The following is an 18621-nucleotide window of genomic DNA, read 5'->3' as shown; positions in this document are numbered from 1 at the left end:
CTAACAGTCTCTTTTTTTTTTTTTTTGACAGGACAAGCTGGCCGTGATGGACAGCCAGGTAAAAAAGGTAAGGGATTCTTTTGAGGTAGAAGTGCATGTACTTTCTGATTTGGCTGGAGGCTGATTTGTAAAAAGGGTGGGAGAAGATAGCAGCAGATTCAAGTTCTGGGATCTTGCTGTTTCAGAAGCACTGTAGAGTCAGCCATGGAGCTGAGACATACAATGGAGCCGGCTTTAAACTTGTGACAGAGTTCTTCTCACTACAGAACTCTTCTGTCGTTGATGTTCACCTCCCAGACACTGAAACTGAACATGGCTAGTTGGCTATGAGGATACAATAGGTAGAAACTGCTGCAGGATGGCTGGTGGCCAAGCTTGAAAGGATTGGTAGATTGTAAGTCAGTGACTTCTGGCTTGTTAATGGTGATTATATCCCTAGGTGAACCAGGTTTTCCAGGACCCCAAGGCCCTCCAGGACCCTCTGGAGATGCAGGACAGCCAGGTAAAAGCACAGAGAACAAAAGTACTTTTTGCTCAGTTAGGAATACAGATGTCTTTGTCAACAATTTCCAGTCTTAATTTGAAGTTAAGGCTGGCAGAAGACCTTTGCATTGTAAAATGGTCATGAAAGGAAAACACACAGGGAATCTAGAGCCTTTGTGATCTCAGGATTGCATACACTGCAAACAAGAACATCAGCTGCTATGAGCCAGTTTACATACCAGGTGCTAGGCCAATATACAGCACTTGTGGACTGTGTACTATAATTTCAAGTAAATGTAATCTTTTTCTCCCTGTCTATACTTTCCCTACCTGAAATTTGTTTAGACATCTTAGAATGTTTCCTTTTTTCTGCCAGGTCTCACAGGACCCCAAGGACCACCAGGTAGGCTTTTCCACTGTGTTCCAGTTTATCAACGACACACTTTGATACGGGCTCAAAAAAACCTTGTACTTTTCCCTCTGCGCTGCTTGGGGCTTCCAGAGAGATATCCCAAGGTTTCTGCATCTCCTTTGGCTATTGAGTATTGAGACAGGTTTTGTGGTTGTTGTGTAACCTTTGAGCAATTCAGGGCCTTGGACTGTTGAAAATATGCCTCTTCCTAAAACATAGTTTGCAACAAATAAGATGTTTCAGTTCCCTGTGCATCACTGGAAAGACCTAATCAGCAGCAGAAACAGAGGGGAGAGGATGTAGCAACAGAGGTGGAAACAGAGGATGTGATGTCTCCAAGCAGAGGCAGTTTGGGGAGCAAGTCACCAGGGAATTTATCCAGGAGCCTCAGGACAGGGAGCAGTACCTGCAAGGAGCTACAGATAAATCCAGGGAGCAGTGCTGTCATCCAGGGAGCAGTGAGAGAAGGGAAGTCCTTATCTGTTCCCAGAGATGCTACCAGCTCAGTCTACAGTCCACTGTGAATTCTTCCACTTGCTGTCAGGGACCTGCTCGTAAATGCTGATAGCCAGGGTCTTGAGTAGGGAACTCTTTCCATAAATCCACAAGTGAAACTCAACTGGGCTACCTAGAAAATATAAAGCAGACAATATTTGTACTAACCATTTAAAAATGTTTGTCTACCTCATATCAGGACTTCCAGGGAGCCCAGGCCGACCAGGGTCTAAAGGTGAGTTTTGTTTCTTTCCTAATACTCATTTTCTCTCTAAGCACGTCATTTTAGGGAGGGTTAGCCGCTCTGCTGACCAGTCCCTGAATCAACAGTGGCATCTAGTGGCTTTGGGAAGGGAAGGTCTGAGAAACAGCTGCTTAGCCAAAGCCCCCCTGAGCACACACAAAGGCAGGGCATCTGCTGAGGCACTCAGCATGACAGTTCTCCTGTGAGAAAACCTTAGCAAACGTGGTTCTGCCCTGAGCAGCCCTGGTGGCTGCAATGTAAGACGTGTGTCTGCCTCGGATAAATTAAGGCCGTTTGCCTGTGCTGGCAGATGTAGTGCTTGGGAAGTTGATCAGAGGATCTCTCTGGATTAGCCGAACTCTGTTGTTTCCCCCATGACCTTCTAGTGCTATGACTTCTCAGACAGGAGATCAAGGGTAAAGAGAACAGAAATCCCGTGCTTAATAAGACGATGTCATTGAGCTAGTGACAAATCTTCCCCAAAAAAGAAGTTCATCTTTTGTTGCTTTGTTTCCTTAGGAGAACCTGGAGCTCCAGGAACAGTCATAAGTGCTGGTATGTAGTGCTGTGAGAGTTCAAACACTTCTGCTTTTGGAGGATTTTCTCTTTTTTTTGTTATGCCTCCTAAATACATTTTGACTGTGTGTCAGACTAGTACTGGGACTCCCTGTGTTGGGAGCATACATATGCTATAGATGTGAGATTCCTGAAGGATAGATTTGTTACACGTTTGCTGGATGCATGCATATATGTGTTTGTGTTTCAGAGGGTTCGTCAACTATTGCTCTGCCAGGCCCACCGGGTCCCCCAGGCCCAGCTGGCCCTGCTGGACCCCCAGGTGTTCCAGGTGAGGCAGCTGCTCCTCTGCTGTGCTTTTTGCAGGCAGCTTACACTACTGTGCCACTAGTTCTCAATTTAATGTGTAATGCTTATTGTCTCTGCCAGGCTGGCCTGTCTGAGAGGCAAGATTGCTCAGGCAGGACTCATGGTCCTCACCCTCCCCTGCAGAAAGACCAAGATCTCAGGCTGAGTTAGAAAGGCAGCAGCCTCAAGGAAGAAATGGGATATGATCGTGGGAGGGGGGAGGACAGAAGAGAGGGCTGAGAAGATGAAGAAAATGGGAACGCTGTTCTGGTCCACACACAGAGACTCTGGCTATGCCCGAGCTTGGTCCTGAGACTCCTCTGCCCCAGGTCAGACGCTGCCCTCCAGCACGCTGGTGTCAGGCAGCAGGGTTCCTGAGCCCTGGGTCTCCTCCCAGCTGTATAGTTGGAGCTAATCCTGGGGCTGGTTTGGTAGAGCTAGCCTCGATTTGCAGCAGGGAATGCGAGAGGAGGGTTAGGCCTATTCCATTTCTATTGTGGTCGGTGACATTTCCCCAGTCTAAGAGGCACCAAGCACTTTAATTGCCACGTGATGGAAAATAAGTCTCTTCTCTGGAGCTTCAAGTAATACATGGGACATTGATTAATTCATACCCCATAGCAATTCCATTTACTTGTGCAGACAAATACTTTATTCGATAGTCTTCGCTCTTATAAAAGACCTATTGATTCTTTGCCCCTACTGTCAAATACAACCAGGAAAATCTAATGCACTCTATTTTTTCCCCTTTGAAACCAGGTCCTGTTGGACCAGCTGGTCTCCCTGGACAGCAAGGTACCGTTCTCCATCAGCTTTGATTCTGCTTCTTAAGAGAATGGAATTCATTAGTTTTCCTTTGTTTCTAATTCTCTCAGCCCTTGGTACAATCCCTCTCCTTTTTATTTGCAGATTTCTTCCTTTCAGTTCATTTTGCTGCATTATTTTGGTTTAATTAATCTTGTGAAGAATTTCTATTCTTTTTTTCTTTCCCGGGGGAAGAAGAGGGATGGTAAGAGCCAGTGTGATGTGGATGCTGCAAATATTTTTTTTTTTTTCCTTATGTTATTCTTTCCGGAGGCTGGTATTTCTCAGGCACTTCACAAATGCAGTTGCCTTTTTGTGGTAGGAAATCTAGTCCAGCTGGATACCTCCTGCCATTTTGAAAGGTGGGAAAACAAGCTATGGGTATCATGTCACTGTGAAGCCACTGCCAACTGGACAGACATCTCTTTGGAAGGCCCTGAACAGAGCGGGCTCCTAAGAACCTTTCTTCGCCGTTTTTCTATGATCCTGTTAAGAGCAAATTGTGCAGTAATTTCCACATTTGAATACAGTGTCCCTCAGAGCCAGGGACTGAGTTCATGCTCCCAGGGCACATAAGCAAAATCTGAACCTGTTGTCAAGGAGGTGAGGAGTGGGTGCAAAACGTCACCTTCTCTCAGGTATATAATTCGCTTTCTCTCTCTCTCTTTTTTTTTTTTTTTTTTTTTTTTTAATCCCTGAAAAAGGTCTACGGGGCGAGAAGGGATCCCCAGGTGAAGCTGTGATAGAAACTATCAAAACAGAAGTCTCATCATTAGCATCTCAAAGTAAGTGGGCCTGCCTTTCCAGTCCTTTGCCTGGAGAGGTGCCAGAGACCTGAAGGCCTGTTCACAGCTAGTAGGAGATGCCTCTGCCTCTTTCCCCTCAACCTGACTAGGAGAAGTGTGTGTGTGCATGTTTGATGGTAGGACAGCAATTCCAGCACCCCTTCTGCCCTCCTCATCTGTGCATCCCAAAGTGCTTTCAAAAGGTGGCTTCAGGCCCATGTCACAGAGAGGAAAGCTAAGGAATGGTGACAGGTGAACAGTCCCTACCAGCAGAGGTGGTCACAGAGCTGTGAGGTTACCCTGGCCTTTTAGCCACTGTGTTTAGCACAGGGCAGTTCCCTATGTAATACAACCACAGAGCCATCTGTAAGAGGAGAACCATTTTGGAAAGGCGTGTTAATCTGAGCAACGGAAATCAAAACCTATCTGTGAATTAGAGGATGAATTCACAGGGGAGCAAATGCTATTTTAAGATTAAAATAAGTGGAGCAGAACAGAATGGTTTAGTAGCATCCCAAGGAAAGTGTTTGCTTGCTCTATGCAATTCTAGATGTGTGTGAGGTGCACTTACAGTCAGTAATCCTAGGGTCTGGGACCTCTGCAAGTGTGCAGGAGAGGCAAGGTAGAGGAGGGCATAAAATCATAAAATGGTCCTTGCCTGATCACCATCTGAATGGGGTCATGTAGGTCCAAACCATGCTTCAGTACTGTCCCATCCCCCATTTAGAAGTCTTGGATCTCAGCATCACTGAACTTTGAGTTTGTGCCTCAGCCTGGAGGTGAGGATACATCTCCAATCAAGATAGCACGGTGCAACTACACGTTAAATAATGGCTGCATAACACTCTCCTTCCAAAACTTGCCCCTCTTTCAAAGAATCTTTCCTCTCCTTGAAAGTTCTTTCCCTCCTTCTCTAGCCTTTGAGTCCTTTGCTGTTTCCTTCAGCAGCCATTACTCTCCAGAGAGATCTCAGCACTGTATTTTGCTTCACATCCTAACCTGCGTGCTGGCAACTGAACACCTCTCTCCCCTCTCTGCCTCAGCTTTGGCTTAGGTCACCAAGGTCCTGCCTTAGTCCACTTTTGTAATGGATTTGTTTCCACAGCAGCAGTAGCTCCACAGCAACAATTTTGCTTTTTTTGTGTGTGTTTCATTTGCACAGTGCTTGCAGATTTACAAGGGCGAGCAGGACTACCAGGTCCCCCTGGGCCACCAGGTATGTAATATAGCAGAGCTCTGTACATAAGCCGGGGGATGCTAACACACATGGCACCTTTCTGAGCCATGCAGTTTGCTGATTGTTGGAAGAAGGGTTCGCCGGAGTCAAGAAGACGCTCAATATGAGTTATGCATCTTGCTCAACTTTGTTAGTTTCTAACACTACTTATATAGAACCGATACACATGTATATTCGTAAAGCAGAAATATAATTGGTTAGTAGTCTCTAAACATGCGCAGTTCTCACACCCCTAATTATCATGACTAAAATAAGCATTCTATCCATGTAGCTAATTGTGTTGCTGTGCTTCAGCCTTGTAGTTTGTTACTCCCTATTTTCCCATACCGGTCCCTATCTTTCTTGGCCCTGCACCTGCTTTCCCAGCAGCTGTATCTTGTTACAGCCACGGCCTGTTGGCACAACATAATGACTTGGTCTCAGGATTCAAGAATAGCTCGAGGCTACCTTTCTTGTTAACTTCAGCACAGCAACTTCAGTACAATTCCGATTACAGGCCTATTCTAATACCAGGCCTGGATTGTGCAGATCTTCAGAGATTCTAAGGCCATGCTTCTGCAGCCATTCTTCTGCAGCTGATTAAATATTCTATAATACCCCCATTTCTTTTGTCATCAGGTGAATCTGTGCAGGGACCCCCAGGACCTCGTGGCCCCCCAGGTAAGAGCTTGTTTCTCTGAAACAAACTTGGAAAGTGGGAATTTTTTCCAGTGCCTCTATCCTGTGACTTGTGGTGTCCCAGATGCAATCTTGGCTGACTTTACTGGAAGCAGAATTTCACACAGTCGGTTCCTACTAACACAATTTCACTGCAATACGGTTTCACAGCAGCAAGATGCTGCCCAAGAGAGGAGATTTGCTTTAGCAGAGGTTTGCTAGTCAGAGTAGTAATTCATTAAAGCCATACTTTTGGGGAAGACACCCTATATGTCTTACTTCCCAAAGGAGGTAACTGCATTCAATTCTGTCTTTACTACTTACTTGTCCAGCTTTGGCTTCCAGCTGGGGACAGATGGAATGGTTCTTATCATGAGGAACATATCCCCGCTCCACTTCCTGTAGCACAGATTTCCTTTTCACAGCCAAGAGAGGGGAGGTGCAGGAGAACATGAGACAGGAGCGTAATCCCATTCCTTGCTCAGTAGTGAAGGGAAGAAGGTCAGGTGTGTGATGAATTGAACCTTCCCTTTCGATGTAGTGAAGGCTGGCTGGGGTAGGCACTCTGTCCCACAAAGAAAGGAGTTCCTTTGTCGTGTGCATGCAGTGGTGGCAAAAGATAATGAAAAATAAGTAACAAACAGGGATAGATGTGTGTAAAGAAAACAATAATACTAGCCTACACTTGGAAATACTTGAGCTGCAGCCATGGCTGGAGATGTAGCAGCTCTGACATGCATGTATGTACATTGCTGAGGGTCATCCTTCCTGAAGTCCTTTTGTCTCCCTTTTGCCTAGGAGAAGGATTGCCAGGGCCTCCAGGCCCACCAGGGAGACCAGGATCTTCCACGTCCACCTCAGGTTGGTTCTTTTCCTCAGTACCTTGCCTGTGCCCTGGGAATGTCCTGACTGTTAGGGTTCCAGGGAGCACATCCTTGGCTAGGACCAGGTGGAGCCAGAGGAAACTTGTGTCATGTCCTGTCACATGTCATCAAAAAAACTTTTTGTTCTTATTACAGAAACATTCCTCACAGGCCCACCAGGTCCACCAGGCCCACCAGGCCCGAAGGGAGACCGAGGTGGGTATAGCCTGTATCCTCACGATACTAGATGGATCTCAGCACCTCAGACTGAAAAGAAGGAAGGAAGGGCTTGGAAGCAGAAAGCATTCTGCCTTGTTGTGGCTGTAAGAAAGCTAGCACAGTGGTCACTAAATAGGACTCCAGCCTGCTGCCATAAAACAAGTCAGTCTGTCGCAGAAGTTTATTAGCCTCCAGTACTTGTCTCAAGGCAATTGCTGTATTCATATCCCAGCTTTGCAAGCCCATTAGATCCTGTAACATTCAGAGCTTCAGATTTGCCGTTAAAGGGGAAGAATCTTTTTGCAGCCAGGCAGGACTTGGCTAAGCCAGTGCAAGGAGGTAGTCCTGTGAAACGTAGCTCAGCTCTCAGCCGGCAGGAAAACCTACTCCCTTTACCCATTTTTGCCCTGCCAATTGAAGGCCATGATAATATTCTGCAGTGTGGGCTGGGATGTTGCAGATCAGAACAAAGCAAATGCTAACACCGGTCCTCTGCTCCCCTGTTCACAGGCGAACCAGGTCCACGAGGATTCATAGGTAAGACTTCCAGGATATATCGGTGGGGTGCAGGGTAGCTTGTCTCTGTATATGACTGCTCCTCCATTTCTGTGTCCCATGCAGGAGAACCGGGTGAACCTGGCCTTCCAGCATTCTCCTCTCATGGTCAGTCTGTGTCCTCTTTCCTCCTTTGAATTCGTTGTCCCTAGGCTGAAACCAGGGGGCAAAATCCTGCTCTACCGATACTAGCTTAGTTTTAGTGGAGCCAGGATTTTGTCTACACATTTTATTCCTGTGAATCTCTGATTCTCTTTCTGTAATCGGCAGGTGACAGAGTCACTATTCAAGGACGTCCAGGACTTCCTGGCCCACCAGGCCCACCTGGACCCAAAGGTGAAGTTAAAAATCTTCTTTCTTTCTTTCTTTACTGGTGGCCTCACACAGCCAAGAGTGTTTGAGACTAAAGGATGGAGCAACCGGGTCCTTTGGGAACTACAGTTGTGCCCACCTCTGCCTTTTCAGGCAGAGCAGGACCATGGCAATAGAATTGCTCTGAGTATAAAGCACACGGGCAGGTCACAGAAGGCTCAGGAGAGCTACTGTGGCCTCTTCCTTCTGCTGTTCCACAACAAGCTGCTAACTCATGATAGTAATTACAAGGGCTAGCTAGTGGGCTTCTCTGACAACATGTAACTCAACTGTTTTACCCGACCAAGTATGCAACATGCAGTGACACCCAGTACAATTGTCTGTCTCTCTCCCTCTGGTTTCCAGGTGATGCAGGTGTCCCAGGTGCTCCTGGCATCCCAGGAGCATCTCGAGGTAAGAGGCCAGACCCCCGTTGTTCTGATACTATCAAGAAATGCTGACATCCTGGTAGAGATTTTGAAAAAGCTCCTTTTGGGTTTTACAAGTGTGGGTGCTGATCTAATGCTGTTGGGATCTGTTGGGATTTCAAAACCTCTTTTTGCACAGCCTGACTTCAGATAGACAATTTAAGAATTGCAGGTTTTCTGTTTCCAGCTTGCTGGGAATCTTTTGAGCCATTTTTTCCTCATGGGACATAAAAGAAAGGGATTCCAGGTTGGCTAACCATGTTGCACAAGGGATTAGGAAAGCTGCGTTGAACCTTCTAGTGGAAAAACTTCTGATAAGAACAAAAGTGCTGTTTGCTCTGTTTTACTTACCCTCATGTAGATCCATGTGAATTAAGCTGCTTTCATTCTGAGTAAGAGCATCTCTGTATGCAGGGTATTAATGCAGTTTCAGAAAAAGTGTGTATGGGTCAACTTAAGTGTCCGTGTAAACAAGCCCTCGGCTTCTCCACATCATGTCCTAGGAACACTACTTCAGGGTTCTGGGAAGACAGACACAAAGAGCATGAGGTGTCACTAGACGCCATGGTGCCAGGAGTCACACTGGGCCCACCTGTATCTTGATGGAGATGAATGAGGAGGTCCTTGAGCTGGTGCTGCCCGGGCTGGCTGGGATTGGGAGCAGCAGGACAGTGAGTTCAGCCTAATGAGCTGGAGTGCTTTATGGATCTCCATCTGTATTTCTGCACAGCATTGCACTCTGGTGCACAAACTGACCAGGTCTGTCAGTACGAAGCCAGGGAGGTCTTGGCAGAGCTGCTCAGGCTGAATTACAAGATGCCATATTAGTTGAAGACATTATACTGCCTAATAGCTCACCCTTAGACTGTGTTTAGAGATAGAGGGAAGCCCCTCCATAGTCCATTCCTAAGGCTTTTTCTAGATCTGTGGGAAGGGCTCACTGCAAGCACACTTTAGATTGCTTGTTCTAATGCAACCATGCCAAAACAACTCCTTCTCCCTACAATACTTTCTGTAGGCGGATCCAGACAAATTCAGGGACCCCCTGGACCTCCCGGGCCACCTGGACCTCCCGGTCCAGGCGGAAGTTCATCTCAAGAGATTCAGCAGTATGTCACTGACTACCTGAAGAGTAAGTATAATGAGATTTTGCTACGGATCAGCAGATGCATGCCTCAAACTCTTTTGCTCCCCGAACCCCTTTGTCACTCTCCCTTCAGCAACAGCAGCCCTGCTGCTCTGGGATTATTTCTGTTGAATGCTGTGAAGTGCTGTTGCCCACTGTGGCCTCTGCAGAACTGTCCTGTCGGTCTGCTTTTTGCCAGGGCAAGAGGGTTCAGTAATTGTGCACGTGGCTGTTACCTTCCCTCTAGTGATGTGGATGTATCTTGGGCTTCCTACCTAGGTGACAATGTAAGGCATTATTTGACTGGTGCCCAAGGCCCGCCAGGCCCTCCAGGCCCACCTGGAATCATCACTACTGCAGATGGGACGAGCTTGGATTATGGGGAGCTGGCTACCCGCGTTATGAGCTATATGACAAGTAAGCACCCCGTCGGTAAGCTCTGTACTGAGTCGCTGTCTTGGCTGAGCTTGTGCAACACTTAGGAGGTGAGAACCAGAGGAGGAACAACAGGCTTTAAATAGCAGCACCCCAACCCTGTTATTCATCTTCTGCAGTCTTGGCCCAGGACTCCACACAGCTGAGGCGGTCTCTGGGCCTTGTCCCATTTTAATGGGTCAAATAAATAACAGTTGCTTCTGTTTAAGAAGTCTCACATTAAATGTTAGCTGTTAGACCCTGTAATGTTCCCAAGACCCAAACAGAGGTGACTCTTTGGTGTATGTGGTCTCAAGTGTTCTGGGACTGTCTTGTATGCTTGGGGCTGTCCTAAAGTAGATGAAATTCCCAGAGCTTTTGGAAGTAGCCTGAAATCTTAAGTCAGAAGAGCACAGACCACGCAGCTTTTGAGACAACCAGGATGTGTGAGACAGCAACTGCTTCATGGTTGGGTGCATGGGAAGCCCATTCCACCAGTTCAACTGCATTAGTTCAGCTTTCCTTTGTCCCTGCCTGACCCATCTTCACCTTGTGTCTCACCCTGCCTGATGTAAAACCTTTTCACTCCCACAGGCTCTTCAGATCACTATCAGTCATTTGCCAGTTCAGTATCAACTACATCCGTTTTGTACCGAGAACTTCTGGACATGCTGCAGAGTAAGTGACCCTCCAAGGAAACATGGCGGATGGAGGGAAAGCATCCCAGTAGCCTGGAGATCTGCCCTTCCCTTCCAGTCTCCTGCCTCCAGCTGGAGTTACCAGCAGCTGCTTTGGAGAGCAAAGGCCTGCCATAGCTGCTGCTGAGCGTCCTGCAATGTCTCCTTCCAAGTCCTCTGAGACAGATTTGCGTCTTGTACTGGACAGATTGCATGCTTTCCAGAAGCTGTGGTTGCAACTCTTCAGTTTCTCACTTTGTCCCCTCCCTTCCCCTCCTTGGCTCTCTAGGTGGCACCTGCCTATGTCCCTTCTTTTCCGTAATTCCCCGCAATGTTCCCCAACCTCCCACTAAACCTTGGACTTCTACCTTCCAGCTCTCCCACTCTCTTGGGGTTCCCCCCATTCCTTCTTACCCACCCCAAAGCTTTGCTGTGTCTTTGTTCATAAAGTGAGTAGGATACCCAGCCCTGTATTCTTTCCTATGCACACTCTTACTGTGGGCTAACAGATAAATCACCAGGATGTCATTTTGCTGTGCCTTAAGGTGTAGATGCTGCTGGCCAATACTGCATTCCTCCTGTGTGCTGCAGTGGAGACTCAATCAGATTCCATATTCCAAACAGACAAATGGCTGCTGAAATGCCACGGACCTCAGCACGGTCCTTCCCAGCTAAGCCACTTCTTATTCCCTTTATCAAAGATATTGTCCAGAGTATCCTGAAGAAACAGAGCAAAATGACATCCCTATAGCAATCCAAGTTCTCATCCTCCTCATACCCTGGGTTGTAGGAGGTTCCCAGCCCTGTCACAAATGTTTCTGGCACCATACAGGGGGCAGTTCACATTCAGAACAGGAGGAGGGGAAAGGAGCTTTGCATCCATAGGTTTTGATGGTCTCCTTAGTGGTGGGGGCTGAGCTCAAAGGCTGGGAACTCCTCACACCCAGTGTATTTGCAGCAGCTGCACAGCCTTAAAAGATGCATTTTTCATTTCCAGGAGAAGAAATTCGTCAGTATCTAATTGGACCTCAGGGCCCACCAGGACCCCCTGGACCAGGGGGAGATGGCACTCTGTCTCTATCGCTGGATTATGATGAGCTGACCAGACGGTTTATCAGCTACTTGACAAGTAATGGCATTTATTAGTGTGCATTTCCCTCTGTTCTTTCGGGAGCTGGGCAGAAAGCTCATGCTGTCAGTGAAAACTCTTCCAGTGTCGACTTTGTGAATCCCTATGTATAGAGACCTTGCCACAGGGATTGTGAGAGACTTGGGAGAGCACAGATACCCTGTAGCTAAGATACTACCCACAGACACTAGTAATGAGTTCTTGCTTTGCTAAAAACTGAGCTTAGGAACATAATTTAATATCAGCCATCTTGGAAGTCCCATCAACACCTTTAAGCGCCTTTATAACCCTTTTCTCACTGGCTCTGTGGCCAGGATATATATCTCTGTGGAAGTGTTGATCTATGCCCACTTTCTGTTACGGCAGGTCCAAAAACAAGCTCTTAGAAGTTTAAAATTAGTTGAAACAAATTCCACCTCTCTGCTGTATTTTCCCATCTGTAAAGGGGTAATATGGCAGGTAGGAACTGTTGGACAGAGAGGACTCTGGAGCATCCCTAACAGCACTGCTAAAATGTCTAATCCTGGCAGCAGCAACTATCTGCTTCTGCTTAAAAGCACAGGTAGTTCGTCTCTCTGAACTGCCCTTGGAGACCAGATCTCACTAATGGGCTGCTCCAGACATGGTGGTAATTTCCTCTTTGGCTCTGGAAGCAGGAAACTGCTGTTTAACAGCAGCACCTCAAGAGCTCAAGCTGCATTTTATCAGCAAGGACAGTTCATTAAAGCAAATCACAAAGGTGCAGTTTTTCTCCAGAGCTGCTTGCAGATAGGCAGACACAGGGAGAGCAGCACATGCATCGGCCAGGGGGTCACAGCTGAGCTGTGTGTTCTGGAGCCATGTCCCCATGTTCCCTACCCTGTCCCCACCCCGTGTCAGGGGTTCAGAGGGTGTGCAGAGCTTTTGCAAAGTATAGAGGCCTGTTGCTGCCTGTCTGCAGGTGCCCTTGTGTAGTATTAACAGGGCAAGCTTTAACTCCAAGTCCAGAACAAGGCTTGAGCCCTGGTTCCCAGGACAGCCTGCTGATGGGAACACTCCACCCTGCACAAGTCCCTCCTGCATTGCTTGGGAACAAGCCCTGAGCCTGTCTGCTCACACTGTAACAACCTGTTCTGATATGGCACTCCCCTTGAATCTGTTTGATTTTGCAGGTTCTGGGATGAGCATTGGGATCCCTGGACCACCTGGGCCTCCAGGGACACCCGGTATATCTTACAGTGACCTGACAGCATACTTGCGAAGTAAGCCGACTTCTTTACTCCCCTGCCACAGGTCCCTATATGCCCCCAGGATTTTATTTTTTTTTTTGCAGCCTTAGTCACAGAATTCCGCCTTTTGCATATCACAACAAATAACCCTCCATGAGACTCTGATGGTCCCTCTGCCATAGCTAGCGGCACTGCTACCTCTCCTGCAGAGAGCAGCAGCAGGGTGCTGTCCCAGAGCCCTTTGTCTTCTTGAAACTCTGCAGCATAAACAAATTTCTTATGCTGCTTCTAAATAGTAGATTTCAAAAATAGGGACTTCTACGTTCTTTGGGATCTCCTGACTTCCCAATGTGATGTCTACACGCAGGGAAGTGAGGTGCACCAGGAAGGCTGCACCAAAAGGTGCTGGGGAGAAGGAAGTGCCTTATACTTGGCTGTAGCTGGCATTACCTGTGTTGTCAGGGAAGATTCATTGGGGTTGCGGTGGTTTGGGGGACTCCTTTTCTTCCCTTGTGTCTTACAGACTCCGAATTCAGTGGCCTTGTGGGGCCCCCTGGTCCTGCAGGGCCCCGAGGACCTCCAGGGATCCCTGGATCACCAGGCACCTCTCTGGAGGACATCTCTGCTTATCTACAAAGTAAAGCACTTGTGTTTCTTACAGCTGGCAGGGAGATTCTGTTTGTAGATGCTGGGGGGGACTGAGACTGAGATTTAGCTTATAAGGGGTGTGACTCCCACTGAGAACAAGGTCACTTAAAAAAACCCAAAATACATCAGTATCAGCTGCAAAGGGATGGGAGCTGGGGTTGGAGCCTTTAAAATTTCAGGATCCCCAGACATGTATGATTTCCTTGTCCTCGCTCGTGTTGGGAAATAATTCTTGTTTTCTCTCAAGATGTGGGATACTCCTCGCTCTCTGGACTCCAGGGCCCACCTGGCCCTCCTGGCCCTCCAGGACCACCAGGCTTCTCAGGAACTGGCCTCTTGTCCTATGCTGACATCACCCACAGCGACGAGTTCAGGAGTGAGCTGATCCAGTACCTGAAGAGTAAGGGAACACCGTCCACCTTCCCTGCGCACACCCCGAGCCGTGCTTCGCCTGGCGCGGGCTGCTGGCCCTGCCGCAGCTGAGGCCATCCTGCGGGAGCGGGAGGCTTCCCCGGCCTGGGGCTGCAGCCACACCTTCCCTCTGCAGCCAGGGCTGTGCAGGACTGCGCTGCACTCCGTAGGCTTGTCTCCTCGCAGTCTGACTGCAAGGCAGAAGTCCCTGTTGTGAGCCAAAAGGGACAGGCGCTGGGCAGTTACAATTGGCCTGTAATGGACAATGAGTCCCTAGTAAGGTCGCCTGCGGAGTTTTGCCATGGGAAAAGCATTTCCTTTGACGCTGAGCCAGCTGTGCTAGCTCTTCCACTAGCAAGTCATCCAGGGCAGCCTTTCAAAAACATGGGGATCCCCTTTGGGGATTTTGGGAGGCTGGTCACAGAATGATTGTTTTGGCAGAGGTGCTGGAATTGGCCCGAGAGGAGTGCACCCTCCTGCAAAATCACTGGGCGTGTTTCCAAGGTTGGGCACCCAAAACTGTGGGAGAGACAGGAAGGAGGAGGGAGTCATACCATCTGTGGAGATCAGGGGTGACCTATGTGCTTGCGGCCTGAGAAATGGCCCTGGAGGAGGGTTACTGCGACGATTGATGGGACAGAACATCACACCCAGGGCGGTAGCACAGGGCCTCTGCCAAGTCTGGGGGACCAGGTACCCCAGTGTCCCTGAACTCCCCCTCCTTGTATTTTGCAGGTGATGAAGTTCGAAGCTACATCTCTGGGCCGCCTGGGCCCCCTGGCCCACGGGGACCACCAGGACCCAAAGGAGATAGTGGCTTGGTGGCTGGGTCTGTGTCTTCATCGTACCAAGGGTTACGGACTTCCGAGCGGTTGCATGAAGGATCCCTTGGTGCTGAGGGTTCCCATGGGGGATCACTGGGCACAGGCAGCTCGTATGGCAGCTCCATGAGCAGCATGTCATCGTACAGTGCCTCGATGGGCAGTGATGGCACTTATGATGCCTCCATGGGCAGTGATAGGTCTTTTGATGGACTGCTGACGGAGGAGGAATCGCACAGATCGGCAGGTTCAAGCAGATCCTACAGCAGCTCCTTCACTGGTTCCCTGGATTACAATGAGCTGGCGCTCCGTGTGTCAGAGAACCTACAGAGTGAGTGGCATGCCTGCTTGTCCCGACCCTCCCTGTCCCAGCCCACACCTCCTAACCCCTTATGCCTGGTGCCACTTCCCCCCCCCTTCCTGCTGCCTACTGCTCTCCCTTACACCTTCCTGCCTCAGCATCCAGCCAGTTTTCCCAGAGCTCCTTTCAAATGACATCTTTAATTCCTCAGGCCGAGGCATTCTCCAGGACCTGATGTCTTACACTGCACGGGGACCCGCAGGTCCCCCAGGCCCTCCTGGTCCCCCTGGCATCAGCAGGGTTTTTGCAGCCTATGGCAATGTCACTGAGGACCTCATGGACTTCTTTAGAAGTAAGTGATGTATTGGCTCAGTGTTTGTGGCTCATGCATATGAGATGTCTCCAACCTCTTACAGACCTAGTGATCTTTCCACCTTTGCATGCTGCAAAAATACGGTCAAGATACAAAGCTGGAGGCAGATAGTCTTTCCCTCCTCTTCCTCTCTTTCTGGGGAGGTGCAATCTCATTATTAGGAAGGACATCAGGTTTTCCCACTACTTGTAGGACATTCATCCCAAACCCCGAAGGCCACTGTGCTTGCAGCTCCTGTGGCTCATTTGCATATAGGTGGGCTGGCACATGTAGAGCAATGTAAGACAGCTCCTTGCTCTGTTCTCAGATTCCCCTCCCTGAGCGTGGGCCGCCCGGCCCTGGTGACAGACAGGACACCCAGCGAGGGTGGCGGAGCAGCGCTGGTGAAAGGAGATCACAGCCTGCCCCTGGGATGTTGTTGGCTACAAAACGTTTTTTAAAAAACTTGCTCTCAGTCGAATCCCATCTAACCTAGAGAAACGTCCTTCCAGCGTGACTCGCTGCTTCTCTTCCTAAGCACAAAGCCCTTTGTAACTGGTTTGTTCTGCTCATTCGTCCTCTGCTTCATTTCCCTCTCCAGCATACGGGACCATCCAGGGGCCACCTGGGGAAAAGGGCGAGAGGGGTTACCCCGGACCCAAAGGTAAGGCTTGCCCTCCTCTCCCTCTCGAGCCCTGTAACACCCCGGAAGCAGCGCTGTGACCGCAGAGACAGTCGGCACAGGACTGCTCAAGGTCACCACCTCCCCACGGTGGAGGTGGCACCGTGCAGCAGCCTAGCTTGGTCTTCCTTACCCTGGCCTGTCCCTGTTCACGGACCAGTGATGCTCAAGGAAAAACTTGGTCTTCTCATTCCTTCAGGTGACCCCGGGCTGGTGGGCCCACCAGGACGCCATGGGCACAGGGGACCAAAAGGAGAGAAAGGGGAGAAAGGTATGAACATCTGCCATCCCCAGGAGAGCAGGGTTTGCCTGTCGGGGAGCGCAGGGTTCCCCAGGCACCAGCCCGTCTCTGGGAACTGCTGGAAAACCCACATGGCTCCATTTTTTGTTTGTTTGTTTTGGGTCTTTTGTCTTTTTTACCCGACATGAACTTTTAAAATAATCTTCCTTTTACTTTGTTGTCCCCAGGTGAACAAGTGTATGTTGGCAGAAGAAAGAGAAGAAGCGTTGGGGTTTAAGGAAAGAGGCAGCTCAGTTCTGCACTGGGCAGTGTTCCCAGCAGCCTATAGAGAATTAGCCTGAGTCTTCACTGCCTTAATGCTAAAATGTCCTTGCTGATCAGCTCTAACCACGTAGACTTGATAGTTCGGTGTCACTGCAGAGATTTGAATGGCTCTTTTACGCGCCCAGCATGGCCATAATGTGGGTATTTTGTCCTGTTGCTGATGTTTGGCTTTGCACCCCCAGTTCCCAGGCTTGTATGTCTTGGGGCTGACAAGGGCTTCCTGTCTCACCCGGTCCAGGCTTGTATTACTCCCAGCTATGTAAGAAACCTGGTTTTTTACAGCTAGCCACCTATCCAGCAAAAAGAAAAAGAGAAAGCAATCCCTCCCCACCAAACACGCGATTTTTCAGAGATCAGGTTCAGCCCGCAGGACAAAAGGCCCTGTAAGAAACCCTGGGACTAAGCTCACAGCGCTGGGATTTCCCCGCCGCAAGCTCCGATGTGCCAGCCCTGAGCGGAGGACACGTTGAGGCAGGTGCTGGTGGTGCTGAGTGGGGCTGTGGCTTGAGGGTCTGCACCGACGTACCCCAACCAGTGACGCGCTGAGCCCAGCCCTGCCCACGTGCGGCTGCTGCAGCGGGGCGAGTGACACAGGCAGCAAGAGCCGGGCCCTGGCTTCTCCCCGTGGCTGCTGGTGGCCCCCGCTGCAGAGCTGTCACACCCCTGGGCTCAGCACCCGCCGCCACCCCAGCCCGTGACTCGCTGTGGGAAGCGATGCCCTCCCAGCTCAGCAGTTCTGCCGTGCTCTAGCGCTCCGCGTGCATTAACGCCAGCTCCTGAGCCCCGCTGCCCCGGCCAAACTGTCCCGGGGGGCTGGGGCAGCAGTGGGGTGCAGCACGTGCAAGTGCTTTGCGGGGAGCCTGGGTCACCACGCGCTTTGCGATGTCTGTTTATAGCAGCACAGCGACACGTGACATGCACAGGGACCGAACCGAAGCACTTTTACATGTAATTTGTTGATCTTCTAAAAAATATATTTTTATTTTTCTTCTGTTTGGGTTTTTTTTTTTTTTTTTAATGGGGGGGGGAAATAATTTTTAATGTAAACAGCCCCATTAAAGTGTGTTTTTCACCCCAGGCTTGCCTGATCAGCATTCTGTTGGTGGGTCGGTACCAGCTGCACTGTGACGTGGCTTTGGTGGCTGTTTTGTGTCTCATCGCTGGGACGTGGCCCAAGCAGATGCCAAGCTGGAAGCAGGTGTCAGCGGTTTCCAGTCACCTTAGCAGGAGCCTCTGCACATCGTCCCAGGGTGCCACCACCGTCACCTTCTCCCTGGCAGTGTGGCAGTGAGTGCTGACAGTTCAAGTCCTGTGGCAGCGGCTGGGCGATGGCCGAGCTGCAAGTGCTGCCTGGCAGAGGCCGGTGCTTCGGTGCAGGAGTGCAGCCCCTCACACAGCGCCTGGTCACTGCGCCTGTGACACCACATCAGCTTTATGGTGTTCCTGGGGCCATGCACGCACGTGCACACGCACACGCACGCTGGAGTGCTACTTTAGTTCCAGGTATCGGCCAAAGCAGGTCCATGGTTCATTTTTAAAGGAAAAAAGCTTGCTTGTTTTCAGTCCAGGTTTAAAATCCCCTCGTCTATTTTTATTTCCAATGTTATCCATGCAAAATGTTGGTGTTCTTCCCACATCATGGCTGAGGACAGTTTAGAGCAAAGGCCGGCATGAGCCAGGTCAACTTCCCGAGCACGGCACCTTGCAGTGTTTGCCAATAAAGCCTGCATCCTCCCGAGTGGTTTATACTCCCCACCTGGCTCTGCTGAGATGAGACATTTCCTTCTATTTCTCTCTTAAAAACAACAAAAATACTGCACGTTGTTGTATTTAGGTGCAGCAGCTGTATTACCCGATGTCTGAAGTCACCCCCGAACTACTCAGGACTCC

General features: G+C 49.5%; 1 protein-coding gene across 1 annotated transcript in view; it reads left to right on the top strand.

Annotated features, from left to right (window-relative positions):
• The window catches only part of COL17A1 (collagen type XVII alpha 1 chain), a 37765-nt gene extending 20036 nt beyond the window's left edge, over nucleotides 1-17729 (top strand). Inside the window, exons 29-56 of the mRNA XM_055814203.1 lie at nucleotides 32-67; nucleotides 440-502; nucleotides 860-886; nucleotides 1590-1625; nucleotides 2154-2189; nucleotides 2401-2481; nucleotides 3258-3293; nucleotides 4007-4087; nucleotides 5250-5303; nucleotides 5943-5984; nucleotides 6786-6842; nucleotides 7001-7060; nucleotides 7574-7600; nucleotides 7685-7726; nucleotides 7889-7954; nucleotides 8336-8383; nucleotides 9416-9529; nucleotides 9803-9940; nucleotides 10532-10615; nucleotides 11612-11743; nucleotides 12895-12984; nucleotides 13475-13588; nucleotides 13847-13999; nucleotides 14746-15162; nucleotides 15344-15484; nucleotides 16086-16148; nucleotides 16366-16437; nucleotides 16635-17729. Of these exons, the coding sequence (XP_055670178.1) occupies nucleotides 32-67; nucleotides 440-502; nucleotides 860-886; nucleotides 1590-1625; nucleotides 2154-2189; nucleotides 2401-2481; nucleotides 3258-3293; nucleotides 4007-4087; nucleotides 5250-5303; nucleotides 5943-5984; nucleotides 6786-6842; nucleotides 7001-7060; nucleotides 7574-7600; nucleotides 7685-7726; nucleotides 7889-7954; nucleotides 8336-8383; nucleotides 9416-9529; nucleotides 9803-9940; nucleotides 10532-10615; nucleotides 11612-11743; nucleotides 12895-12984; nucleotides 13475-13588; nucleotides 13847-13999; nucleotides 14746-15162; nucleotides 15344-15484; nucleotides 16086-16148; nucleotides 16366-16437; nucleotides 16635-16684 (2360 nt within the window). The 3' untranslated portion in view covers nucleotides 16685-17729. The remainder of the gene's footprint in view (nucleotides 1-31; nucleotides 68-439; nucleotides 503-859; nucleotides 887-1589; nucleotides 1626-2153; nucleotides 2190-2400; nucleotides 2482-3257; nucleotides 3294-4006; nucleotides 4088-5249; nucleotides 5304-5942; nucleotides 5985-6785; nucleotides 6843-7000; nucleotides 7061-7573; nucleotides 7601-7684; nucleotides 7727-7888; nucleotides 7955-8335; nucleotides 8384-9415; nucleotides 9530-9802; nucleotides 9941-10531; nucleotides 10616-11611; nucleotides 11744-12894; nucleotides 12985-13474; nucleotides 13589-13846; nucleotides 14000-14745; nucleotides 15163-15343; nucleotides 15485-16085; nucleotides 16149-16365; nucleotides 16438-16634) is intronic.
• The last annotated feature ends 892 nt before the right edge of the window (nucleotides 17730-18621 follow it).

The sequence above is a fragment of the Falco peregrinus genome, chromosome 1 (assembly GCF_023634155.1).
Source record: "Falco peregrinus isolate bFalPer1 chromosome 1, bFalPer1.pri, whole genome shotgun sequence".
Classification (NCBI taxonomy): Eukaryota; Metazoa; Chordata; class Aves; order Falconiformes; family Falconidae; genus Falco; species Falco peregrinus.
This window is presented reverse-complemented; position numbering and strand designations above follow the sequence as displayed.